At 38.6% G+C, this 25,166-nt stretch overlaps 2 protein-coding genes across 2 annotated transcripts; both read left to right on the forward strand.

Annotated features, from left to right (window-relative positions):
* Nucleotides 1-7,919: 7,919 nt before the first annotated feature.
* On the forward strand, nucleotides 7,920-10,173 carry LOC121981701 (pectinesterase/pectinesterase inhibitor PPE8B-like). The gene is made up of 2 exons (XM_042534358.1): nucleotides 7,920-8,937; nucleotides 9,390-10,173. Exons 1-2 carry the CDS (start codon nucleotides 8,073-8,075, stop codon nucleotides 10,076-10,078), a joined length of 1,554 nt encoding a protein of 517 aa, XP_042390292.1. The 5' UTR covers nucleotides 7,920-8,072; the 3' UTR covers nucleotides 10,079-10,173.
* Nucleotides 10,174-19,508: 9,335 nt separating this feature from the next.
* LOC121981702 (sucrose synthase 2-like) lies at nucleotides 19,509-24,857 on the forward strand. The gene is made up of 16 exons (XM_042534359.1): nucleotides 19,509-19,665; nucleotides 20,669-20,800; nucleotides 20,981-21,110; nucleotides 21,178-21,329; nucleotides 21,399-21,594; nucleotides 21,886-22,004; nucleotides 22,124-22,340; nucleotides 22,416-22,511; nucleotides 22,592-22,765; nucleotides 22,853-22,969; nucleotides 23,056-23,222; nucleotides 23,306-23,530; nucleotides 23,606-23,924; nucleotides 24,016-24,260; nucleotides 24,355-24,493; nucleotides 24,580-24,857. The coding sequence occupies exons 2-16, from the start codon at nucleotides 20,703-20,705 to the stop codon at nucleotides 24,634-24,636; spliced, it is 2,451 nt and encodes an 816-aa protein (XP_042390293.1). The 5' UTR covers nucleotides 19,509-19,665; nucleotides 20,669-20,702; the 3' UTR covers nucleotides 24,637-24,857.
* Nucleotides 24,858-25,166: the final 309 nt, after the last annotated feature.

Here is a 25,166-nt window from a genome sequence, read left to right on the forward strand (position 1 = left end):
CCTAGATATTCTCCTACAAACACATGTCACCTGATGAATGGAGAGGTAATAATGGTTGTTGGATATGATCTCATAGCGAGCTCATACAATGATAATGGAAGAAGTGTGTGACGTATGGAGCATCTAACGTAGAGATGCTCTCAGTTATATAAACCCTAGAGAGAGTTGTTGGATCAAGCCACATGTGAGAGGGGAGGTGAATCACATGATTATGAAAAACTTATCTTTTCGTCTTTTGAAGTCAAAGTACGCAACAGAAAGTTAAACGTGAAAAGCAAAAACAGTAAACTTAAAGACACAGTTCGGTTTACTTGGTTCGGAGCCTTCGACGACTCCTACTCCAAGACCCAGGTCCCGCGGACCTATCGACGGGTAATTTACTAAAACACCTCTTCCAGTACCCCCGAAAAAGGGAATCGAATACAGAGAAATATGGAACAAATGCAACACACTACACTTGTCCTTTTTGCAAGTAAGTACACAAATTACAAATTTGTTACAAGCACCTTTTGAAGATTGTCAGCTTAGGTTCGGTGTCAATCAGTTCCTCAGTAGTAGTCAGGTGCAACAACGTCATAGCAGAGTCACAGCAGAAAGTCGGAGCAGTCAAAACCTCAAATGGACACGTAGAAGCTCGTGTGGTAGTTATTGTATAAGCTTAGCTCAAGTCGAAGCAGTCAAAACCTCAAAGCAGAGTCAACTTGTTTTTTTTCAAATAAGATTGTTTTCAAGAAATATTTTCAAATATCCTCTCCTTGAACTTGATATAAAAATATTTATTTAGAATTTATTCTTAAATGTCTAATCGTTAATTACTAACTCACTATCAGAAGATAGCAATGTTCACTTAGTTAGTCAAGTTAAGTACTTATATCCAATTAGTATTTTAACTAAGATAGATTACTTAACCCGATCACTGTAATTTGGTATTTTTTATCCAGACTTGTGTTGATGCACAGATATAAGCATCTTAAGTCCAGGCAATGGGCCTACGCATCTCACGTCATTCTAAGTTTATGAATATACAATCAAGGTAGACCCAATGTGTTTATGAGATACTTAAGTCCTACATCTATAGGAACATGCTTACTATGGATTTGACCTAGACTAAGGTTAAAATCAATTTTAAAAGTCTAAGGAAATGAGAATTTGAAGAAAATAAAAGTAAAGATTTTTTCTTTAGAATTTTCAAACTATTTTAAAAACTATTTGAAAAGTAGTTGTCTTAATCTATGAAACACATTCCTAGATTAATCAAGCAACAGAGGTAAAGAGTGGCAAATAGTATATGCCCAAACATCACCGAATCCAAAATATGTATTGTATAATAAACAAAGTTAGGGATGATCATCATCAGCTGGAGGTGGTGGGGGTTGCTCAGGCGCTTACATAATCCGTAGAATCTGCTGAAAACCAGTGGTCATCTCCTCCCGGAGAGAGGAGAATCCTATAGTCATCTCTCCCTGAATGTCGCTAAATCTATCTAAGACTGACTGTTGGAGCTGTACGGAAGACTCCTTGAGTTGAGCCACTCGGTCCTCGATGAATAGCGAGGTCGAGGGTTGGGTCAGAGTCAAAGGGTGTCCGTAAAGCTCCTCGACCATAAAGGCTGGCAACTCCTCTCCCTCGTCGAAAATGATGGGTGGAAAATCGTCCTTGTCCTCTCCTGGTATATCTGGTTGTGGTCCCACTCCCTAAACTAGTCCCCCCTAAGTAGTGATATCTATATGCACTAATGAAAACTAACGTTGACCAATCTCGTCATATGCTCTAAGGGGAGTGGTCGTACCCTGTGTCATATCTACCCCTATGGTCAAGAATATGTATGTCAGAATGTGACAATACGACATATAGACATATAACCTAGTGACGAGACTGAATGCATGAATGATATTGTGGTATATGTGTAATGTAATGTCAATATCAAGGCGATGGCATAGTGCATACAGGAAGAAGGAATGAGATGGCCGCATTATCACAACATCGCAAGATGTGATCGGCAAAATATAGGTGGTCAAAACTTGATATAAAATATAGTCATGTACCCTAAGTGAGTGTGACCTAAAGTTAGTAACTGTAAGTAATCTCTCCTAAAAAAGTACAGGTAGATAATATCTAATGTAATATGAGAGTAGGGTTCGCGAAATGGTAAATCTCTACTAGGGTAGCACAAAAATGGATAAGCGGACCTCCTAAGTCCTAAGCTGTCATATAATAGTGTGGAGGAAAAATGAAAGTCCTTACCACCAACTCTAGTGGAATAAGTCAGGTCATCTATCTTAACTAGATTGTTATACAACTGGGCACAAAGGTCTAAATTTACTCAATTACTACAGTAAACTAATTTATCCAACTGGTAATAATTTATAATCTCTATAATAGGAACACAGTACTGGGTAAAGAAAGTCTTACTCAAGTATCTAGATTTTAATGCAACATATATATGCTTTAGACAATATAGCCTACGCTGCTCAGAGGGAAATCTAACATTAGTAGATGGGGCATTGTTAGAGCTAGGGTTAACATGTCGTCGTTTCCTAAAAGCATGTAAGCACAGATTGACAAAGGAAATACACAAGTAGCCAAATATTAACTAGATAAATTGAGTTAGAGTATACCTAGGAGGCATTTTTTAGGGTTAGAGATAAAAGATTTGAGAAGTTCCGTGAAAGAATCATTAGAAGGTGCCTTGCCGTAATAGAATTCGGGAATAGAGATGCCCTCTATTCGCTTGAAAAAGTTCGCATGAAGGCGCCTTCAACCTGATAGAAGACGCCTTCCATGTGTTTTGGAGGGCGTCTTCAACTGACTAAAGGCACCTTCAGTCGATTAGGGTAGGATTTTTTTGGCCCTTCCGAGGGTGCCTCCAATTACCACGAAGGCGCCTTCGGTAGCGCCTCTTTTTTTAAGTTTTATTTTTAATTTAATTTAATTTGTTTAATTATTTACTTAGTTTAATTTAAGTTAATTTAATGAATTTAATTTTTTTTAATTTAAATTAATTTAATTTAATTTATTTAAATACTTAATCATCTCACTCGATCTATATTTTCAATCAGGGAATCCTATAATTTTATGAGATGAGCTAGATTGGATTTCAGGGTTTAGTTTAGCTTTGTGTTATATTCAAGTTTAGCTTTGAGTTCAACAAATAACATTCTTTGGATAAACTTCAAAGTTGTGGTGAATCACCTAGACATCATTAGAGTGACCACACCTTCGAAAATTTTCAAATAATCCTATCCACTGGACTTAGTACAAAACTCTGGTCTAACCAGTTAGGATTTGTAAGGGGTAACTTTAGTTAGTTCCACTAAACCAAATGCACCAGGTCGAATTCATATCTTCCAAGACATGCATAGGTATAGTTTTCCTAACCTACTATCATCCAAAACTTCACCAGTACCATTTATCCAGTTAAACCGTTGTCCTTATTAGATTAGTTCTAATTACCCATCTAGGTAATTTTATTGATTTTGGATGTGCCAACTAGTTTGGAGTCTGCCCCTGAATTATTAGACTTTAGGTTTTAGGTTAGGTTTGTGCCAATTTATTTTATTGTAATGCCCCTAGTTTTTTTAAACAATTCATTTAACATAACTGCGGACGCCACTCGCACATATTACCATAGTGAGTTTTCAATTCAAAAATTACATAAATTATTCTTGAAACATAAAATAATGCGGAATTAAACTTGAAGGTCTTCAGATTGTACTACCATTGTTTTGAGCTGGCTTACTGGTCAACACCTCCTGTCTCATTTGTGCTATTGTCTGAAAAAGAAATGTTAAAGTCTGTGAGTTGAGAGACTTAGCATATTCAAAACCGTGTTATGCAATAGTTAGCGCTTATACTCTAGTACACTAAAGGAAACCACATTCTAGGTAACTTAGACCCTGATCACTGGCATATACAAGACAGGAACACAAGCATTGGGGGTCGATATAAGCATAAGAACATGAAATAAACATAGACATGAGCATGTACATAAGCATAGGCACAAACATACTTACATGGTATAACATACACATAAGAATAAACTTAATCATGAGCATATACATAGGCATACATGGACGTGGACATAGCATATCATGAACCTAACATATTCATAGCATATCATGGACCTGAACATAATTTGAGCATATTATTAGGGTGGCATAATTGCACATAGTTGTACCGTAACATAAGTTGTTGATCAACAACTACCTTAGCGCTAGGTTGGTAGGGATCCAAACTTAGAATCGGAGTCCCCCTTTATTCTGGTGCACTCATCGGGCGTAAGTCCCCGAATTATACTACCATCCCAGAACATAACTTGATTGTGTTGGAACCCCAAGGTTGTTTTGGTGTGATCAACAAGTTAAGTTAGGTCCTGTGTTGTTCTAACCTTGTGTCTAAGTGTGCAGGAGCTTAGGAACACAGGTAGTCGAGCGGAAGACGCAGCTAGAGAGAAGGACGGCAGTCCGAGGAACGAGGTGCTGCGGAAGAGTACACCAGCGGACGAGAAGGAAGCGCGTGGTGGTTCCGAGGGACGAAAGCCGGAGCGGAATATTGCTCGAGGAGCAAGAGACGTAGCTAGCGAGAAGGACGGCACGCGGTGCATCCGAGGGACGAAGACTGCGGATGAGTACGTCGACGGACGAGAAGGAAACACGCAGCGATTCCGAGGGACGAGAAGCCGAAGGAAAGCCCGCTCGAGAAGACTGGAAGTTGGGTTCGGGTGAGCCCTTTTCCGGATGGCAGAGATCACCCAACCGAGGCGAAAAAAGTCAACCGGAGTTGACTTAGGGTCCGGGGCGCCCGGAGCAGCCCGGGGCACCCGGACCTTGAAAATCGACCAGATCGCGTCAAACGCGATCTGAACATTGGGGATAAAGTTTTATCCCCCCAGGGCGCCCGGAACCCCTTTGGGGCTCCCCGACCAAGGCTATAAATATAGTCTTGGTTCAGAAGCTTTTCAATAATCACGAGCATTTCATTTCCAAACACTTGTATGCTTTAGTTGTAGTTAAGCTTTTGTTTCTGCGCCTCAACGTTGTAAGAGACTTCTCCGCCTGAAGGAGTTTCAGTACTCAATCTTCCTCGGATTAACAACTACATCGGTTGTAACCAAGTAAATACCGGTGCCTCTTTCTTTATGATTTTAATTTACTGCTTTGCTTTTATTATACAAGTGTTAGCTTAAAGAGTTCGAGAAGGGTTGTTTGTTTTTATATTTACAGGACTATCCAACAACCCCCTCCTAGCCGGCCGCAACGGTCCAACAAGTGGTATCAGAGCCGAGACGCCTCAGAAGGACTAACTGTCGTCTGAAGCAACAAAACAATGGCCGAAGCTAGCGACTACCCACCTGCATTCGAGGGGGATTTTTCCATCTGGAAATAAAAAAATGGAGGTATACCTTAATTCAGATTTTGGTATTTCTTTAATAATGAAATTTGGTTATGAAGAACCGAAGAACGCGTACGGAGAAGATATCGATAAACATCTCTGGACTCACAAGCAACGTGAGGAGTTTATAGCAAACGCACGAGCTAAATTTCACATTCTAACCGTAATACCAAAAGAAGATCTCGACAGAATCGGAGAATACAAGAACACAAAAGAACTTTGGGAAAAGTTCTTAAAGATTTACGAAGAACCAGCTGAAGCCGAATCCGACTCCTTGATGGACACCAAACCGCCGACAGAACAGTCCGAGAATGAGGAAACTGCCGAGATAGTCGATCTCCATCCCAAGGACACAGAAAGCTCATCTCAGGTGAGCATCAATGAAGGGGGAGAGATATTGGAAGAAAGCAACTCAACATGGGGAGAATCAACCGCTGACAAGATAAGTCAAGTATGGTCTCCACCTTCTGAGCAATTGGATAAATTTATTGAAAAGTTGCCTGAAAATGAAAAGTTGCTTGGAAATTTTTGCGATTTAAAAATCGAATCATTGAAAAAGTTTTTTGGTTTATCAATAACTTTGAAAGAATTCTGCAAGGTAAAAGTGTTGCCAAAAGATTGTTGCAAATTACAAAATATTTTAACAAGAGAATTTTGCAAGTTAGAAATTTTGTTGAAAGACTTTTGTAAATTTCAAAACATTTTTTCGAAGGAATTATGCATATTAGAAATGTTGTCGAAAACTTTCTTCGAATATTTTTTCGAATTACAAATTACTTTCTCGAAAGAGTTTTGCGAATTAAAAACTAAAAAATCATTAAATAATGAGTTGAAAGAATTTCGGACAATAGCTTGTCGATTAAAGATTCTCGACAAACTAATAGAAATTTACATGATACAACTTTCTGCATGTTTAATATTGTCTTCTTTAAATCTGAGAAATTATGATCTAAAAAATAATGAAAGATTAAAATGGAAATTTAGATATGTGGCAGTAACCTGAGAATGAATTCTGCTTAAATAAAATAAATAAATAAATAAATGCATAGAAAATTTTTTTATTGTCATCAATTTTCTTGCATAAAGTTTTGGGCTCAGAAAATTTTTTTTAAGGTGAAAACTTAAAAATTTTCCAAAAGTTATTCTTAACTTTGAAATTTTCAGAATAACTTAGAAATGTTTCTTGACTTAGAAATATTTTCCAGAAAATCATGTTGACTTAGAAATATTTTCTAGAAATATTTTCCAGAAAATCATGTTGACTTAGAAAGTGTCAACCCTTAGATTTTTTCTTGCAACCCCAATTTTTTATGTGATCAAAGGGGGAGAAGAAAAAGTATAAGTCTAAGGGGAGGTAGAAAATTGGAATGAAATTTAATTTTTTCTATCTTGTTGCATGTTATTGCAAAATATATTATTTCATTATTCATGTCTATTTTTGACCCTAGCTTAACTTGGGTCGATCACATCAAAAAGGGGGAGATTGTTGGAACCCCAAGGTTATTTTGGTGTGATCAACAAGTTAAGTTAGGTCCTATGTTGTTCTAACCTTGTGTCTAAGTGTGCAGAAGCTTAAGAACACAGGTAGTCAAGCGGAAGACGCAGCTAGCGAGAAAGACGGCAGTCCGAGGGACGAGGTGCTGCGGAAGAGTACACCGGTGGACGAGAAGGAAGTGTGTGGTGGTTCCGAGGGACGAAAGCCGGAGCAGAAGATTGCTCGAGAAGCAAAAGACACAGCTAGCGAGAAGGACGGCACGCGATGCGTTCAAGGGACGAAGACTGCGGATGAGTACGCCGACGGACGAGAAGGAAACACGCAGCGATTCCAAGGGACGAGAAGCCGAAGGGAAGCCCGCTCGAGAAGACTGGAAGTTGGGTTCGGGTGAGCCATTTTCCGGATGACAGAGATCACTCAACCGAGGCGAAAAAAGTCAACCGAAGTTGACTTAGAAAACATGGTACTCAATAGAAAATTTTAAAAATATTAAGTTGTATTTTCGATAAATTAGAGAAAATTTTCTAATCATAATTTTGACTTTACATGTAGTCCCCATATCTAAAATATTATGTTTCCACTCTTTGTAGGTAAAGTTTTATTTGCTCCCTCATGTAAATATAGTTACTATCTCTCAAATTTTTTTTAAGTACAAAGAGTTTAAAATAAATATAATTTTTTTAAAATTCAACACTTTAAATTAAAATTAGTATATTTTTTATTAAAATTATCCTTTATATATATATATATATATATAGTAAAAAATTCTAAAAATGATATAATTTTTATTAAATTTAGTATTTAAAATAAAATCAAATATATATTTTATTAAATTTAATATTAACTTTTTTACGGCTGAATATAATTTTTCCTAAACGTAATATCCATCTAATCAAAAGAGGATCAAAAACTGATGGATGCAATCTTTTCCCTATTCGTATTTGTCTCCTTTCTAAAAATGAAAACAAAATGTCGTCTTCAAACTTCCCTCGTCTTCTATCTCATCTTCAACTCGATCAATCAACTCGAGAATCGTTTATTGGAATCGATATATCCTTCTCTGTGCAGCTGTCACGCGTTTTTTATGCCTATGTTACTATGTACATCGATCATCCCTGCAACCGCTCCGCTCCGCTCATTCAAGATCACTCTGCATTAGCTCCTTCCTCGCTCGTGCAGAACGCTAATGGCTTCTTCCGCCTTCGGGTTTACTTCTCTGCTTGTCGTCCTCCTCCTCCTACCTCAAGCTTTCTCATCGAGCGCTGCCGCTTCCAGCGAGAATGATATCTCTGATTCTGCGGCGGCGAGTTCGCCGCCGTTCGTCCCCTCCGCCTCCTTCCGGTCCACTTTGCAGTCCACCCTCATTCAGATCAAGCGCGTGGCGTCGCTAATTTCTAGAATTCCAAGCGCCTTCGGCGACCGACGCCTCTCCGCCGCCATCACCGACTGCCTCGAGCTCCTCGACCTCTCCTCCGACGAGCTCTCCTGGACCCTCTCCTCCTCCACTTCTAGCCCCTCGTCCGTCCCCGGCGGTGGCATCGGCGACCGCCGATTCGACCTTCGCTCCTGGATGAGCGCCGCCCTCGGCAACCAGGATACCTGCAAGGAGGGCCTCAGCGGCAAGTTCCACGCCTCAGTCATCGACGACGGTCTGGATACCATCACCTCCCTCATCTCCAACTCCCTCAGAGAAGTCGCCGGCGCCTCAGGTGGCGCCGGCAGCAGGAGACTAATGGGGTTCCCGGAGTGGGTGTCTCCGGCCGACCGGAGGTTACTCCAGGTTTCCTCCCAACCGAAGTCGGCGGACGCCGTGGTGGCGCAGGACGGCACTGGGAATTACGATACGGTTTCGGACGCTGTGGCAGCTGCGCCGGACCATAGCGCGCGGCGATACGTGATATACGTGAAGAAGGGAGCGTACAAGGAGAACGTCGAGATTAACAAAAAGAAGTGGAACTTAATGATCATCGGCGACGGCGTCGGCCAAACTGTCATCTCCGGCGACCGCAGCTACATCGGCGGCTGGACCACATATCGCAGCGCAACCTTCGGTGAGTCCCATCACATCGGAAATAGTACTCCAACATCGATCACCAAACAAACCTTTTGACTGCCTTAAAAATACCTTTCCACCCATTTAATTAACATTTAAGGTTTTAAATTTTGATTTAAAAATAAATGAACGTAATTGGGGGCATTCCACGCCGGTCGCCTTAAGCAATCCAATTTGGCGTTCACATGCGCCGCGGTGACCTTGGCAGCCTTGCATGAATCGTACGTACTTTTGAGACACCAGAATTTCTCACATCATTATTTACCCGTTCTATTAATGGTGGGTCTTCGGAGAATTCCTTCCTGCCGTAGTAGCAATCTAAGTGCTGGGGAGATTTTCTTGGTGCCTGGACATTAAATTTTATGCAGTGGAACGGTTCGGTTTAAGCGAACCGGTAGGAAACATATTTCAATGACTTTAACACCCATGGTTGTGGTTCGATTTGCACAGCGGTGATGGGCAGCGGGTTCATCGCGCGCGACCTGACGATTGAGAACACGGCGGGGCCGGAAAATCACCAGGCGGTGGCGCTCCGCTCCAACTCCGACCTCTCCGTCTACTACCGCTGCGAGTTTACCGGGTATCAGGACACGGTCTACGCGCACTCCCTCCGCCAGTTCTACCGCGACTGCCGCATCTCCGGCACCATCGACTTCGTGTTCGGCGACGCCGCCGCCGTGTTCCAGAACTGCGAGCTCTCCGCGCGGCTGCCGCTGCCGAACCAGAAGAATGCCTTCACCGCGCAGGGGCGGAGGGACCCCAACCAGAACACCGGCTTCTCCTTCCAGTTCTGCAACGTCACCGGCGAGGCCGACCTCACCAACGCCACGCCGACGTACTTGGGGCGGCCGTGGAAAGAATACTCGCGGGTGGTGTTCATGCAGTCCTATCTCGGACCGATAATCCGGCCCGAGGGCTGGCTCGAGTGGGACCAGAACTTCGCGCTGGACACACTTTACTACGCGGAGTACATGAACTATGGGCCGGGTTCGGTTCTGGATAACAGAGTCAAATGGGCCGGGTACCACGTGCTGTCCGACTCAGCCATGGCGGCCAATTTCACTGTGGCTCAGTTCATAGATGGTGACTTGTGGTTGCCGGCCACCGGAGTTAAGTACACGGCGGGCTTGTCGGCGTAATTATCCGAATTAATGATAATTTGAGTTAAAACTTTTCAATTAATGGTTTAGATATTCCAAAGTTTCTAATGGAATTCGGAAATCTTACTGATCAACTTGCGAATCCAAACAATGCCGAACGATGTGTGTTTAAGTTATTGCCCATCATTTGTCGTTCATTTTTAGACTCTTCTACCACTTTACATTAAAATTATTGTTGATCGCACTTTTGAATTTATATAGGGGAAAGTCGCATACCTAAATTATTTTTTTTTTAAAAAAAAAAAACTCCGATGTTCATAGATCTGCCTTGATCTATGCATAGATCTGCCTTGATCTGTTGACTTCCAAAGAAAGTTGTCGTGAGTAGCGCAAGCTGGTTGGGTCGCAGGCTGGGCAATTTTGTTTACTATAAAAGGCGATTTATTGCGCGTGAATTTGTACCAGTTCGTAAAATTTCTTTTCCAGATTACTACAAGTAGTATGTGGACCATTTGGACCACCTGCGTACTATTTGACGGGTGGAAAATGCAAAGCGATACGTCAAGATAGAGAAATCCTACCTAATAGTTCATGGAATTTATGATCCTGTTTGACTGATCTAGCAAGCGGCTTCACAGGCACTGCAAGCGATAAAAATTTGGCAGTGAGGGATGCAAGAGACGGTTGTTGGGGATTGGTGGGCGATTTCTTCCCATTCGTCTGCTCCGCCTCACAGGAATGCTGATGGAGGGATTGGTGGGAACAGCTGGCTCAACAGCCCTCCGCCTCAACAGGAAAGCGATACGTCTGCTCCTCGATAGTGCGTGTTATTGCTGTTGTATGGATTAGATATTTAGGTTATTTCCTTTGATTAGGAGAGTGCCTCGAATGTCCATACATTAACAGATGAAGAGAATGGATAATGGCCGTACATGATTAGTTAAATTTTGTTTTATTTATTAATACCAGCTACTGAATACGCACATCCATGATGATTGATCCTTTCCATAAAGAAATTATGACATCCATTCCATATCGGAACCCTTCAATTCTCCAATATCAAATGCGGGAAGGGCGATACTTAAAGACTATTTATGAAAATTGTCTTCTCTATATAGTGTGGTGAGGAGCCTAATGAGAATTGACTGTCAAATTCTTCCTAAACTTCTCATAATAATTAACAGTCTACAATACATGTTATATTCAAATACCTCAGTTTAGGCTCTATTATTGTGGTTAACTGAAACTTTGGTTTACTAACCAAAGCAAGTTTCAAAGAATTCAGTGTCTACATATATTAGCAAGATCTTAGAATTCATTGAAATTTAAACAATTCAGAAAGGGGAGAACCAAAGTAACACCAAAATGTTGATGAATTTAGTCCTCTAAATTCGAACACCGTGTTACCATGGAAAGGTGGCATCAGGAAGGTAGTCCTCTTCATTGTAGTAGTAGTTCCACATACATTGCTCTAAGAAGCAAGGCTCCGTAGCATTTCCATTACTCAAACAAGATAGCATGTTGAACTCCTTATCGGACATATGTGAGCCAATTTTCTCTCCTCTTGCACCTTCACCAAAGCCATCGGACATATGTGAGCCAATTTTCTCTCCTCCTGCACCTTCACAAAAGCCATCGTCCATGTTTCTTAGGAACTTACTCCACCATCCTGATGCCACATGTTCATCTTGTCATTCCACTCCATGTCATGTTGTTCCCCAATCAAATGGATTTGTGCAATCTCATCAGCATCCATCCATGGATGGAATGCCCTTGATGCAGGGTCCAATGCATCACAAGAGGCACGGCAGGAACTCTTTGAGAGACAAGATGCCTGGAAACTTGGCATGATACTTTCCAGAGAGCTTGAAGTAGATGAAGTTGGCTGTGATGATGGCTGCATTGTCGATTTCCAGTAAAGCTTGTCGCCAAAGGTATTGTTCCTATTGTTGAAACTTTGAAGGTTTGGATGAAATCCCAATGGATTATTATGGTAAGTGATGTTGAGGTTCTCATGGACAGGTATTGGGGTAATCGGCAGATGCATCCAAGGGAAAGAATGGTATTCGCTGGGTAATAAGTTGGTATTCTGAAGGTGGTTAGAAAAGGTGTAGTTGAATGGATGTGTTGTAAAGTTGATCCTATTCTCGTTCAACTCCTTCTGTATCTCTCCCAACACTGCTGGAGATAGCTCTAAAGTTGGAGAAGGTGATGGATTTTGATGTTGCTGTTGCTGCTGCTGGAATTTTTGCAGCTCAGTTGCATGCTTCATGGTAGCTCTATGAAGTTTAAGGGCAGTAACAATCTCTCGCCTAGCCTCTGCCATGTTAAGTAGTCTTTCTTGATAAGGCTTACTTGTGTGGAGTCGCCGTCTGAGTTGCTTCTTTGGTATTGGAGAATTTACTGATGTTGACTTTGATTCTTGTTGAGATTCACTGAGAAATCTCCTATCCTTTGAATGATCTCGGGGAATTTTACAAAAACTTGCCTTGTCTCTAGATTTCGATTCCATGGGATCTTCAGGTCTTGAAGAATTCAGCTTCTTGGCAACACGATTGATGTAGACACTACAGAGTTGAGATTCATTTAACTTGTACGCCTCCACCTTCGTCTTCCGGCTGATATTCTTAGAACAGAAGTTTCTTGTCATCTCACTCTCCAGTGGGGCTTGATCAAATCATGCCAGGGAAATGGTAGATGAACTTGGATAATGATGGAATTTCAGGTCTCAGAGGAGGATGTGGGATGGTAGGTGAATTTAAAGAAGCATGATGGATTTTTCTGGTTTAGTAGGACAGAACCTATCTGCTCGGTATTGCACCTAGATACATACACGCATATACAAAGTACCGAACATTAAGGCTGTTTCTTATCCAGTATATATTTTAAATGTTTTTCGTAGTCGATCAAGTTAGAATCAAATAATCCTAATTACCGCTTAAAAAACACATGCATATGTAACTTGATCTGAATTGTAGTACTCATTATCGTTTCATTAGATTTTACTATGATTTGTGTTTTCACTGTATTCGAATAACAAGAGTCTTTACACCGTAAAGCAAGAACTCTCTCTTTTAATCTTTGTTGCTTTCTGTTTGGCATGAGATTTCTTCAGTAAATTTCTCTATGTATAAGTTTACAGAGTAATTAGGAGGCATCACTTCTACTGAGATCCTAGATGATACAATGAGATTTAACTCCATGAACAAAACCAAAAGAGACTAGATACTAAAAGGTGAGACAGAATGTGGTCCTTCGCCATTAGTTCTATCTACCGAGTCTCACTGAAACACCAAAGCATGTGGACCATCAACCAATGCATGGTTGTCATAGTTAGGCATTTAAAGCAACAACATTGTGCTCTTAAGCTAGGTCTCCCCTTCATGTGCTCGGGTGGTCCTACATTTACTTCTGCTGTCATCTAATACGGTCATTCCACCTGCTTCCTATCAGATTCAACCAACATATGGCAACACACTAACACAGGACGGGAGAAAGTGAAGGTAACAATTTGGAAGATTCCTAGTGAAAGCACCTCGACTTAACTTAGCCAACCAGAACCAGCTTCTCAACTCGGCACCGCTGAAGAACAGAGAGCTCAAGGTGTGGTTCTTGTGACCTAAGATCTAGTCTATCAGAGCTTCTCATTTACTTGAGGTCACAGTCCTTTCTTAATTATATAGTCCAATGCAGCATGGTCCCTCTATACACGCATAAGATGGTTGTGGAAGTGAACGTTGGACCATGCCATAGTAACACAATTTCCTTTTTACTACCAAAACCAAACTCGTTAGTATGCATGAAAGGGCATGAGCGAAGGCCGACTACCGAGTACCATTTGATCTTTCTGTGGCTCGACATTTACTACCAAAACTAAAATTTGTTGCTCGTGTGACACAATCCGAAACCACTTGAGGGAGTAGATAGGGAACTGAGGATCAATGTAAAGTGTTTTAGCAAGTTAGATAGTTTTTGACCATGATACTGAACTGAGTGAGCCCAAACATTGAATGTTGTTCAAGTTCAAGATGGTTGAATTTACACAAATTCAAGAAAAAACAATTATTTATTGATCAAAACAAGAAACAACTATGTAGGTGTGATTAATTGTCTAAAGCTAATTAGTTGATTAATTCTAGTTTATAATATTAAAAAGGGAAGGTTATCTCTAATAAGGCACAACTAAAAGGATTCAAAATAAGTTATTAAATACTCTAGATGGAAAAATATGCTCTATATCATAATAAAATAAGTCAAAAAGCAATCAATCTCCAAACCCAAATAAATAAAAAAATTAATTTGCTATTATCTCTTGATTAGTAGTAGTAATAATGATCTTTCTCACCCAGTGATCTTAATGGTATAAAAGAAAATGTCTTCAAAGTTTAAAAATGTCCTACAAAGTCTCAAAATTATTTTTCATTCATTAACACAGTTAAAATACTTAAACAAATAAGCATGTAATATAGGGTTTAAATCTATCTTCTTTCAATGTTTTATAAATTTTGACATGTAAAATATTTTTTTTTCAAAAGAAAACATTAATCATTTAAGGTTGTATATTAATTTAAGTTAAAGTTGGAAGAAAAAGTGATTTGAACCATTGGTATTTAATATACATATTGGATTGATCTGGGCCCCAACTTATTTGAGCTAAGCCCAATATTTTCATAATATATTCAAATTGGGCTTAAATTCAACTCCAATCAAATGATAAAAAAAATGGTTGAAACAATAAAATGATAAAAATGTATTATGACATATTTAAATACGATCCATCACACTATAGTTAAGTGAGTCAAATTAAAATTAAAAGCGCGAGCTTAATTAACATAGTTAGGAGAGCTTTAAATGATATTGATTATTGTTAATATTGTCTTATCTATTGATTAGATCAATATAGTTCTCACAAAAGTAAAACATATAATTCATGATCGATATGATTGTTCACTTCACCTAATTAAGTTGGTCGGTAAACAAAATATAAATTTATATATTGTCATGGTTGTTGTTTATCTGCCACTATAGTTGGTGAGATTTATAAAATTGGTTAGTAAATAGGATGTCCTTCACGAAGCTTCAAGAAATAAGTTAAGTAGTTAAGAATAATTAACTCTAGAGATTAACATAAGTAATAGACATATTTCTTACTTTTAATCGAAACGTTCTTCAAACTTGTTCAAACAACTAGTAAAATTTTAAATTACCATTTCATATATATAAAAAATAAACTCATTGTTCATTTTTTTCTTGATTGAATACAGGATTCTATATACTTGTCACATGGAATTAATCATAAATTATTTTTTACGGCATTATAATTTATAACTCACGTGCCAAAGCATGCACAAGCCCATGGAATTTCTCTTGCAATTATTAATAAATTAAGATCGCAGGGCGGTCAAAACCACTTCCAGTCCAATGTTTTACATTTTTCTTTTTCAAAAATAGTGACCATGTTATTTAGTCCGTGCTAATATTAATAACTTATATGACAAATATACACAAGAAAATTATATTCTCAATTTAATAGGGAAAAGTGCAAATTTTAATTTCTGCATTTACTTTACCGAATCCGTAAATTAGATTTTGTCCACGCTGGCAATTGCGAGATCTCGCCGCACAATTACGACGTGTGACCTGCTGCTTGAATAATTGCAACGCTTCTCCGTGCAATTCCAGTCACATGCGGGGTCGACGTATCACTGATCTCTCCTCGTTTACTTCGAAACTCCGCAAGGACCGTCAAGAGCAAATATCTATTTTGGAACTCTCCTAATTAAGAATTCCGAATTCAGCCCCCGTTGTTCCGAATCCAATAATTAATACTAAACAGTCAGATTAAAAATAATTTGGATAATGATTTTATATGTATCAAAGTATAGTTGGCCCTCACTAATTAATCTCTTTATCAAAAATTATATAATGTTATGCCAAATTAGTTGGTTTCTTACGTCACAAGCTTACATTTTATACCATTTTTTTATTATTATATAATATTTTAGGGTTAAATTGTATCTTATTTGTTTCTTACAATCTTAATAATTTGAAACACACACGAACAAAAATCCTCTATAAATTAAAAAAAAAACATATTAACTATTATTTATCATCCATTGTCTTTAATAAAGATAAAATCCTCCTCCACTAACTTGAGAAATATTGTGTTTATCACAAAACATACTACACGTCATAATGCACTCCTATTAGTCTATTTCTATAATTAATCCAACTAAATATGTAGAAAAAATTATTTAAAGATGTTACCCTTTAGCATCAATTATTGATTGATTCCTTCTCAACTACTCCACGGACAAAATCATGCTAGACAAATAAGCATTGGGGCCCACATCCACAATATCATATTCATATCACAAATGCCCATATGATTTTGAATTAATTTCTTTCCTTTTTTTTTTTTTGACTAATGAATGATTATTGTGAGTCATTTACTTATAACAATGGAATATTATAGAGAGAGAGAAGAAGTATTACTTATATGGTGACTTCATGATCTAATAAGCACGCTTAAGGTTCTTATTTATTAGGCTTATCAATCCAACTAGAATTAGTTTATGTGCAACTAATATATTTAAAAGTCTTTATTATAATCTATTGATTAAGAATTTATGAGAAGTAATGAAAAAGTTCGGGCAAAAATTCAAAGAGCACATTAAATTATGCAAATTGTAAAAGGGCATTTTTTTTTTAAAAAAAAAAAAGGCATTTCTTCAAATATTTTTATCTTAAAAATAGCTTTTATTTTAATATTACTGTAGCAGTTATAGTATTATTATAGTATTATGGTAACTACTTACTAGTTTTTATAATTAGGTAGCAATTGCCTAAATAATTATTATAGCTGTTTTAAGGTGATTATCACTAAATTAACTTGAAATTTATAAAATTTAAATAATTTTTACTAAGTCAATAAAAAATATTTTGATATAATAATATTAATAATAATTTTAAAAGCTACTAAATAGTTGTTATAAAACTATAATATTATTATTGATATGGTATGTTATGAGCGGATCCAAATATGACGTAACAGTCAAAATTAAGATGAGATGATAGTTAAAGTTAAGATAAGGTGGTAGCCAGAGCGTTACTCTTAATGGGGTTTAACTCCTCACCAGCGCTAAGGTTTTCGGTACAAGGACGATCAATCCAAGAAATGGTCAGACTTAAGGGATTTATCGCTCCACTTGTGACCAGATATCCAGTTTATAGTCGGGATGCCTAAAGGATTATCATATTTATGGGACCTAGCTCCCTATTCCCGAAGCACGACTCTCAGTATAGAACCGATTGACTAATAAACCGATCGGACTCGAGAGACTAATTGTTTTGCTAAAGGCCAAGATATACAAATTAAGCTTGAACAACCTCAAAGCTAGTCGAGTATATAGGATCCAGCTCCTCATTGCCACATCTCTTAGTGTCATTACTACAATCTCTAAGTATATAATTGGTCGGCCCAATAATCGGTTGGACTTCCAAGACTACGATCGGTGGATCACAGTGCCAGTCGGGTTTTTAAAGCTCAACGCCCCATCTCTTATATATATATATATATATATATATATATATATATATGAAAAATATATCAGACAATTCTTAGTATAAATCCGGTCAAACTCCCATATTAACAATTCAAGGGCAAGTCTTATAACATATAGCTTATCGGTCCAAAGTGTCAATCAAATCTTCTGAGGCCTGGCTCCCTGCTCTTCAAAGACAAGTATCACCGTATACAAATGGTCAGCTAAGGTTCAATCGGATCACCTTCAGGGGAATATATTATCAAAGAATCACAACAACCATTCAAAAAATAATAACTACTTGTCAAAGAATATTATGCTACTATAACATATATATGCAATAGAATTTTCCTTGAAAGGTAGCTATATACCTTCCATCGTCTGACATATCTTGATAGCTTATTCGCATATTCTCTTAAACCGTCTCATTGATGGTGAAGGTTACAAGAAGCAATTCATATACCGGTAACAAAAGATTTCTCAGAGGATGACTATGTATCTTCCAGGCTATACATCTTTCATCATCCGATATATTTTGATATCAAATATTTTTTGTCACCTCATTATTACGGAGGTTATGAAAAATGATATTAAGTGGGAGTTCCCTCCGTAGATGAGGCATGCTTATATTTTTAATGACGCAATATGTTTTATTACATCTTTTACTACACACGTATCTACTGACTATATTTCTCTAACTTTTACTCGACCATCTTATTTACTTAAGCGTCGAAATACTTACGCTAGGAACTCCCTCTTTGACTCTCGCTCTAACGTACTGTTTGCTCTCTCTAATGTGCACAGAGATGAAGACCCAATTTATATTTTTTTTCTTCTACGTGAAATCTTCTCTCCAGTAACAACAGATTTATCTATCCAATACAACATCTCATCCCCTTTCAGGATCAATTGTATTAAGTATTATATGTTTTAGCAGATATAGAGGTAATTTTTATATGTTATGACAATCGTTTAAAAATAAGAAACAACTATGCAGTAGGTATTTGATAATTTTTATACGTTGTAATATCTATCTCTAATAATACTAGAAATAAGAGTATTTTCAGGATAAGATACATGATGGGATACTTTTTGATTTTTTTTTTAAAAGGTCCTTCGACGATTTATATAATTTAGAGCATCATTTTAATTTTGACCAAAAATTTTGATGGATGGAGGAGAATGTAAATGTAGCATTTTCCAAGTCTAAAATATAAATTCTTCCTTGATATTCCTTAAGTAATTTGATTTAATAATTTATATATAATATGAGATAGTCAGTGGGCCCCGCCCTTCGTTAATCTTATCCAGTTGGTACTCATTAAATTATCCGCCACGCGTGATTTATGCTTTCACGGTCTCACGTGCTGCGCCTGTGACCCTGCTGCAAATCCCTCAATTATTTTTCTTCCTTGAGTTTTAAAATTATTTTCTTTTTTTCCCACTGAAAAGAAAAATAAAATAAAATTCAAAAATAAATTTAATTATAATTACTCAGTAATTATATTATTTAATCTAAAAGTTAAAGGGTATTTTAAGACTCTTTATGATGATAAATAAATAAATAAAATGTGTGATTAACGTTTAAGAAAAATAAGGACAGTCTTTTGTTTCTTTTTTAATTAATCGTGAAGCTCGAGAAACCCAACATAGGAATATTCTACTTAAAAGGCATCTAATTGGTATCTTAACCAGCAATTTTTATTTATTTTTAAATACCAAAAATGCTCAAAGTCAGTGCTTTTATAGCTACCGTAAGAAAAATTTACGGTGGGAGGGAGAAGAAAAACCAGGCCAACGCAGCGCATTGACGGCAGAGCGGTTTGGTTGAAGAAATCGAGAACAGCGAGGCGACACCCAACATTTTTTTCTTCTATTAAACAAAGGCAATGGTGGGCCTCGATCCGACTATAAAATGGGCACCAGAGGTGAGCGCTCCTCACCCATCCATCCCAGCTCCGTTCAGTCCGTTTTCTTGACTGCGTTGCGTTTTTTCCTTTTGTTTTCCCCTGTTTTCTTTGGTTCCTCCGTCGCTCATTTGGTCTTTTCCAGTTTTGAGCTTTCGAGCTCAGCAGGAACAAGGTAAAGCCCTCACCTTGCACGTCCGAAGCATAGATCTGGTTGTTGCTGCAGAATGCGGCGGCGATGCTGCGTGAACGTTTTATTGCATAAAGTTCTAACTTTGGACTTAATTTCTGGCCGCAAAATCCAATTTTTATAATACCCAACTCACCTGTGTGGAGAGTTCTCTTGGTTGCCATTTGTTTTAAAAAAATTTTGGGTAGATCTTGCTGGGAGTTACAAGCATCATAATAGAAAAGTGGGTTTAGGTAGGGTTTTAAGTTTTGATTTGCTATAGCGGTAGTTCGTATGGAAGTGAGTAATATTTCAGGTAAAGTCTCTGCTTTTCTTCTCATGCTCGAGTTGGATCTGCTGTGCTGTTTGGCAACATCCTGGCAGAATTCCCTAAAAATTTTCAAACATTAGGAGAACTTTTTCATTCAACTTCGCTACTATCTTGCAGATCCAGTAGCAGGGCTTCTTACTTCCTAGTTATGTTTTTTATTTGAGAATTTTATCTGCACCACAAACATAACAAGAGGCAAGATCCTCCCACTTCATCATTTGTGTTTGTAATATTCTTTAGATTTTACTTTATAGATGCTTCTGGGTGTCTGTCTGTGGGAGATCTATGTGATTACCTAGCCATGCATTTGATCAGTTGAACTCACACTTCGTACTTCAGATATCTGTTATTTTATTTTATCGTCTTAAATTATCTTATCCAACCTTTCAGATATTTTCTGTGTCTGATAATAGATCTAGTTTGGTAGTTTGCTAATTCTTGGATTCAGAAACTAGTAATTGTTGAGAGTAATGGATGGTAAAATGTAACTTTCCTTTTACAACAAAAGTAAAACTCTATCGTTGTACTTTGATAGATCTCTTGTTTTAAGCTGATCTGATCTCCTTGTTATCTTTCTTAGATCCTTCCTTTTTGGGGCAAGTATTTCCTAGAGCCTCTTTGTCTAATGCAGTGACCTGATAGATGTTCCCGGATTTCCTTGTTTTTGTTGCTGTATAGGCTCTTTGAAACTTGAAAGAGAGCATCCATAGCAATGGCTGAACGCAGCTTGACCCGGGCTCACAGTGTTAGGGAGCGCATTGGGGGCTCCCTTTCTTCCCAGCCCAATGAACTGGTGGCTCTTTTCTCAAGGTTCATAACCATCTAACTTCTATTCTCTTGTTCCTTGAAAAATATGAACTGAAATATCAAATATGTATGTCAAACTTTGTTTTTACTGTTTCATGGTTTCTCAACATGAGAATATCCTGTTCCACTCAGTGCTTTTGTTCAGGACTATTTCCAATATCTGATTACGATTTCATCTGCTAGGTTTATTAACCAAGGTAAGGGTATGCTGCAACCTCACCAGTTGTTGGCTGAGTATGAAGCTACCTTTTCTGAGGCAGATAAAGAGAAGCTGAAGGATGGAGCCTTTGAGGATGTTATCAAGGCGGCACAGGTACAAGTTAAAACATCAAGTTTCTTGCCATCCAGGTTCTCATGACAGCATGTTGCCTCTAACGCAGGAAGCCATTGTCATTCCTCCATGGGTTGCTTTGGCAATTCGACCAAGGCCTGGAGTCTGGGAATATGTTCGGGTCAATATCACTGAACTCGCTGTGGAAGAGTTGACAGTTCCTGAGTACCTGCATTTCAAGGAGGAGCTTGCTGAGGGAAGGTGGGTGAATCTGAGATTGATTTCAGTTTCCCTCTTTGAGAAACTGATTTGAATTTTGTTCCTTTTCAGCCCACAGAACAACAACTTCACGCTGGAGTTGGACTTTGAGCCCTTCAACGCCTCGTTTCCCCGTCCCTCGCTATCAAAATCCATTGGTAATGGAGTGCAGTTCCTCAACCGGCATCTCTCTTCAAAGTTGTTCCAAGACAAAGAAAGCTTGTACCCCTTGCTTAATTTCCTCAGGAAGCATAACTACAAGGGCATGGTAAGTACTTGATTCTCTAGATCAATAATGATTATACATGTGTAGAATTTTTCCTCAAGTAATTGTAGAATGAATTTTTACCATTGTCGAAGATCTGTTGCATAAACATAAATATTTTTATTGCAACCTTGTGCTTTTAGATGCATTAATCAAGAAGCTTAGTTAAGATGGCTATATTTATCTACTGTAAGATTAGTTTCTTTGTGTGTTTGACTATGTCGCATGAAGTATAGTATCCTCTTCTGCTGCATCATTTTACTAGTCTTTTTTATATTAATTCTTGCCATGTAGTCTATGATGCTCAACGATCGGATCCAGAGCCTTAGTGCCCTTCGAGCATCATTGAGGAAGGCCGAGCAACATTTGCTGAGTATTCCATCAGACACACCCTACTCTGAGTTTCACCACAGGTGAATGATAAGAATATATATTGGCTATCAAAATATGTAGTGTAGATACTATGCTATGAAATTCAAAGACCAATATTAGAATTCCATTTGATCCATTGTTTCTTAATTCACTCTTTTAGATTTCAAGAGCTTGGGTTGGAAAAAGGTTGGGGTGACACTGCTCAGCGTGTATATGAGACCATTCACCTTCTACTTGATCTTCTCGAGGCCCCTGATCCAACCACTTTGGAAACTTTCCTGGGAACAATTCCGATGATGTTCAACGTCGTGATTCTTTCTCCACATGGTTACTTTGCCCAGGCTAATGTTTTGGGCTACCCCGACACTGGTGGTCAGGTATTGATTTAATCCCGGACAATATATATATTCGCATCAAGTTAAATTTGTTTCTTACGGTAGTGACAATTGCAGGTTGTCTACATTTTGGATCAAGTTCGTGCTTTAGAAAATGAGATGCTTCTCAGAATCAAGCGTCAGGGCCTAGATATCACACCTCGAATTCTAATTGTAAGAACTGGAATGAATGAAATGGGCAAACTCTCGTGCCATAGAGCCTGCCTTACAATTATGTCATTGGGATAATACAGGTTAGCAGATTGCTTCCGGATGCAGTGGGCACAACTTGTGGGCAGAGGCTGGAAAAGGTCCTCGGAACCGAGCATACTCATATTCTTCGTGTACCATTCAGAACTGAGAACGGAATAGTCCGCAAATGGATCTCCCGCTTTGAAGTATGGCCTTACCTTGAAACATATACTGAGGTAAGCTTAATTGCATTACCTTTGTTCATGGGGTCTTCTTTGCTAAATTTGTTTGGAAGGTTTATATATCTTTTTTATTTCTTGTAGGATGTTGCAAATGAGTTGGCTGGAGAGCTGCAAGCCACCCCGGATCTAATCATCGGAAACTACAGTGATGGAAATCTAGTTTCCACTTTGCTTGCACATAAATTGGGAGTAACCCAGGTGAACTTTTCTTCATCGGCATCTGCATAGCTAGTGGTTCATCAATAAGCTAATGCCTTAGTAATGCTCATTCTTTTCTCATGCAGTGCACTATCGCCCATGCTTTGGAGAAAACGAAGTACCCAAACTCGGACATCTATTGGAAGAAGTTTGAGGATCAGTATCATTTCTCTTGCCAATTCACTGCTGATTTGATCGCTATGAATCATGCTGACTTTATCATCACTAGCACCTTCCAGGAAATTGCTGGAAGGTAATACTCAGGCTGATCAACATTCTGATTATACCTTTCTTTATGCGATCTTAATCAAATTCTGTACTGTTATCTGATTTCAGCAAGGATACTGTGGGGCAATATGAGTCTCACACTGCATTTACTCTCCCAGGACTCTACCGAGTTGTTCATGGAATCGATGTATTCGATCCAAAGTTCAACATTGTCTCTCCCGGTGCCGATTTGTCCATTTACTTCCCATACACTGAGAAGCACAAGAGACTCACTTCCCTGCACCCTGAAATTGAGGAGTTGCTGTTCAATCCAGTAGATAACACGGAGCACAAGTAATCATTTCTTCCTTCCTGTATGTTTTCCTTTATCGTTTGATTGGCTTGGTGATTTCCTTGAGAAATTTGCAGAGGTGTGCTGAAGGACACCAAGAAGCCGATTATCTTCTCCATGGCACGGTTGGATAGGGTGAAGAACTTAACAGGTCTGGTTGAATTCTATGGCCGGAGCGAGCGTTTGAAGGAGCTGGCAAACCTTGTAGTGGTTTGTGGAGACCATGGAAAGGAATCAAAGGATCTTGAAGAACAAGCAGAATTCAAGAAAATGTACAGCTTCATTGAGAAGTACAATCTGACGGGACATTTCAGATGGATCTCTGCCCAGATGAATCGGGTTCGCAATGGCGAGCTCTACCGTTACATTGCCGATACTGGAGGAGTTTTTGTTCAAGTACTTGTCTTCATTGCCTATCAATGCCCAATCTTTTTGTTTGTTAGAGAAATTTTACTAACGTGTTACCTTTTGTTTTGCTATTACGTAGCCTGCCTTCTATGAAGCCTTTGGGCTCACTGTCGTTGAGTCAATGACCTGTGGTTTGCCGACATTCGCAACTGTGCATGGAGGACCCGGAGAAATTATAGTAGATGGGGTTTCTGGCTTCCACATTGATCCTTATCAGGGTGACAAAGCTGCTGAAATTGTTGTGAACTTTTTCGATAAGTGTAAGGAAGACCCAACCTACTGGGATAAAATCTCTGTTGGGGGGCTGAAGAGAATTGAAGAGAAGTAAGAACCCTTTCTCTTTGTGATGCTTCCTTGTCATGATTTGATACGGAAAAAGGGGTTTGTGACTGTTATCTAACACACTTGAATAAAATAGGTATACCTGGAAGCTTTACTCTGAGAGGTTGATGACACTCACTGGAGTTTATGGTTTCTGGAAGTACGTCTCTAATCTGGAAAGGCGCGAGACTCGCCGTTACCTGGAGATGTTCTATGCCCTCAAATATCGCCAACTGGTAAATTCAAACCACAATTACACTTGTTCTACTACATCCATTTTGTAATCTCTACTTATATTTGCACTCTCTGTCGCCATTTTCAGGCTGATTCTGTTCCTCTAGCAGTAGAAGGAGAAGCTTCTGTTAATGGTGCCAAGTAGATGGAGATTCAGCAGGAAGCTTGATTGGTGCAATGACCTGTTTCTTTTGCGAATGATATTTCAGAGGAAGAGGCGTTTGTCAGTGTTCTTATTTCAATTTATGAGAGCTGCTTATCGATTCAAAAATTTGGTGTGCTTGATATGTAGTGTTTGCTGTGTTCTGTAACCTTGACGTTCCATGTTATTCTGCAATAAGATCAGAAGCTTCCTTTTCCTTGAAATCTATATCATTCCATAAACAAGAACATGCAGCCAACTAAGCTCTTTAGTTAGACATGGATTGATCCTGAACTTGTGTCAGTGATCTTTTCTGAAACTGGTTTAATTATCATTGCATATTGACTAACAATTTTATTTTGTGAATGGTGGAGAGTGAATTGCAGCATTAGCCATTGACTATTCCATAATAAAAGTAAAGCCTTGTTCGGCCAGTTCTGACTAGACTGCTAAAAGCCAAGATGTGTATTCATGCAGATGTGACATGCCAATAATCCCTTTAGTGAAGAGAAAAAAAAAAATCCTCCTTGAGA

The sequence above is a fragment of the Zingiber officinale genome, chromosome 5A (assembly GCF_018446385.1).
Source record: "Zingiber officinale cultivar Zhangliang chromosome 5A, Zo_v1.1, whole genome shotgun sequence".
In the NCBI taxonomy this organism is placed as follows: Eukaryota; Viridiplantae; Streptophyta; class Magnoliopsida; order Zingiberales; family Zingiberaceae; genus Zingiber; species Zingiber officinale.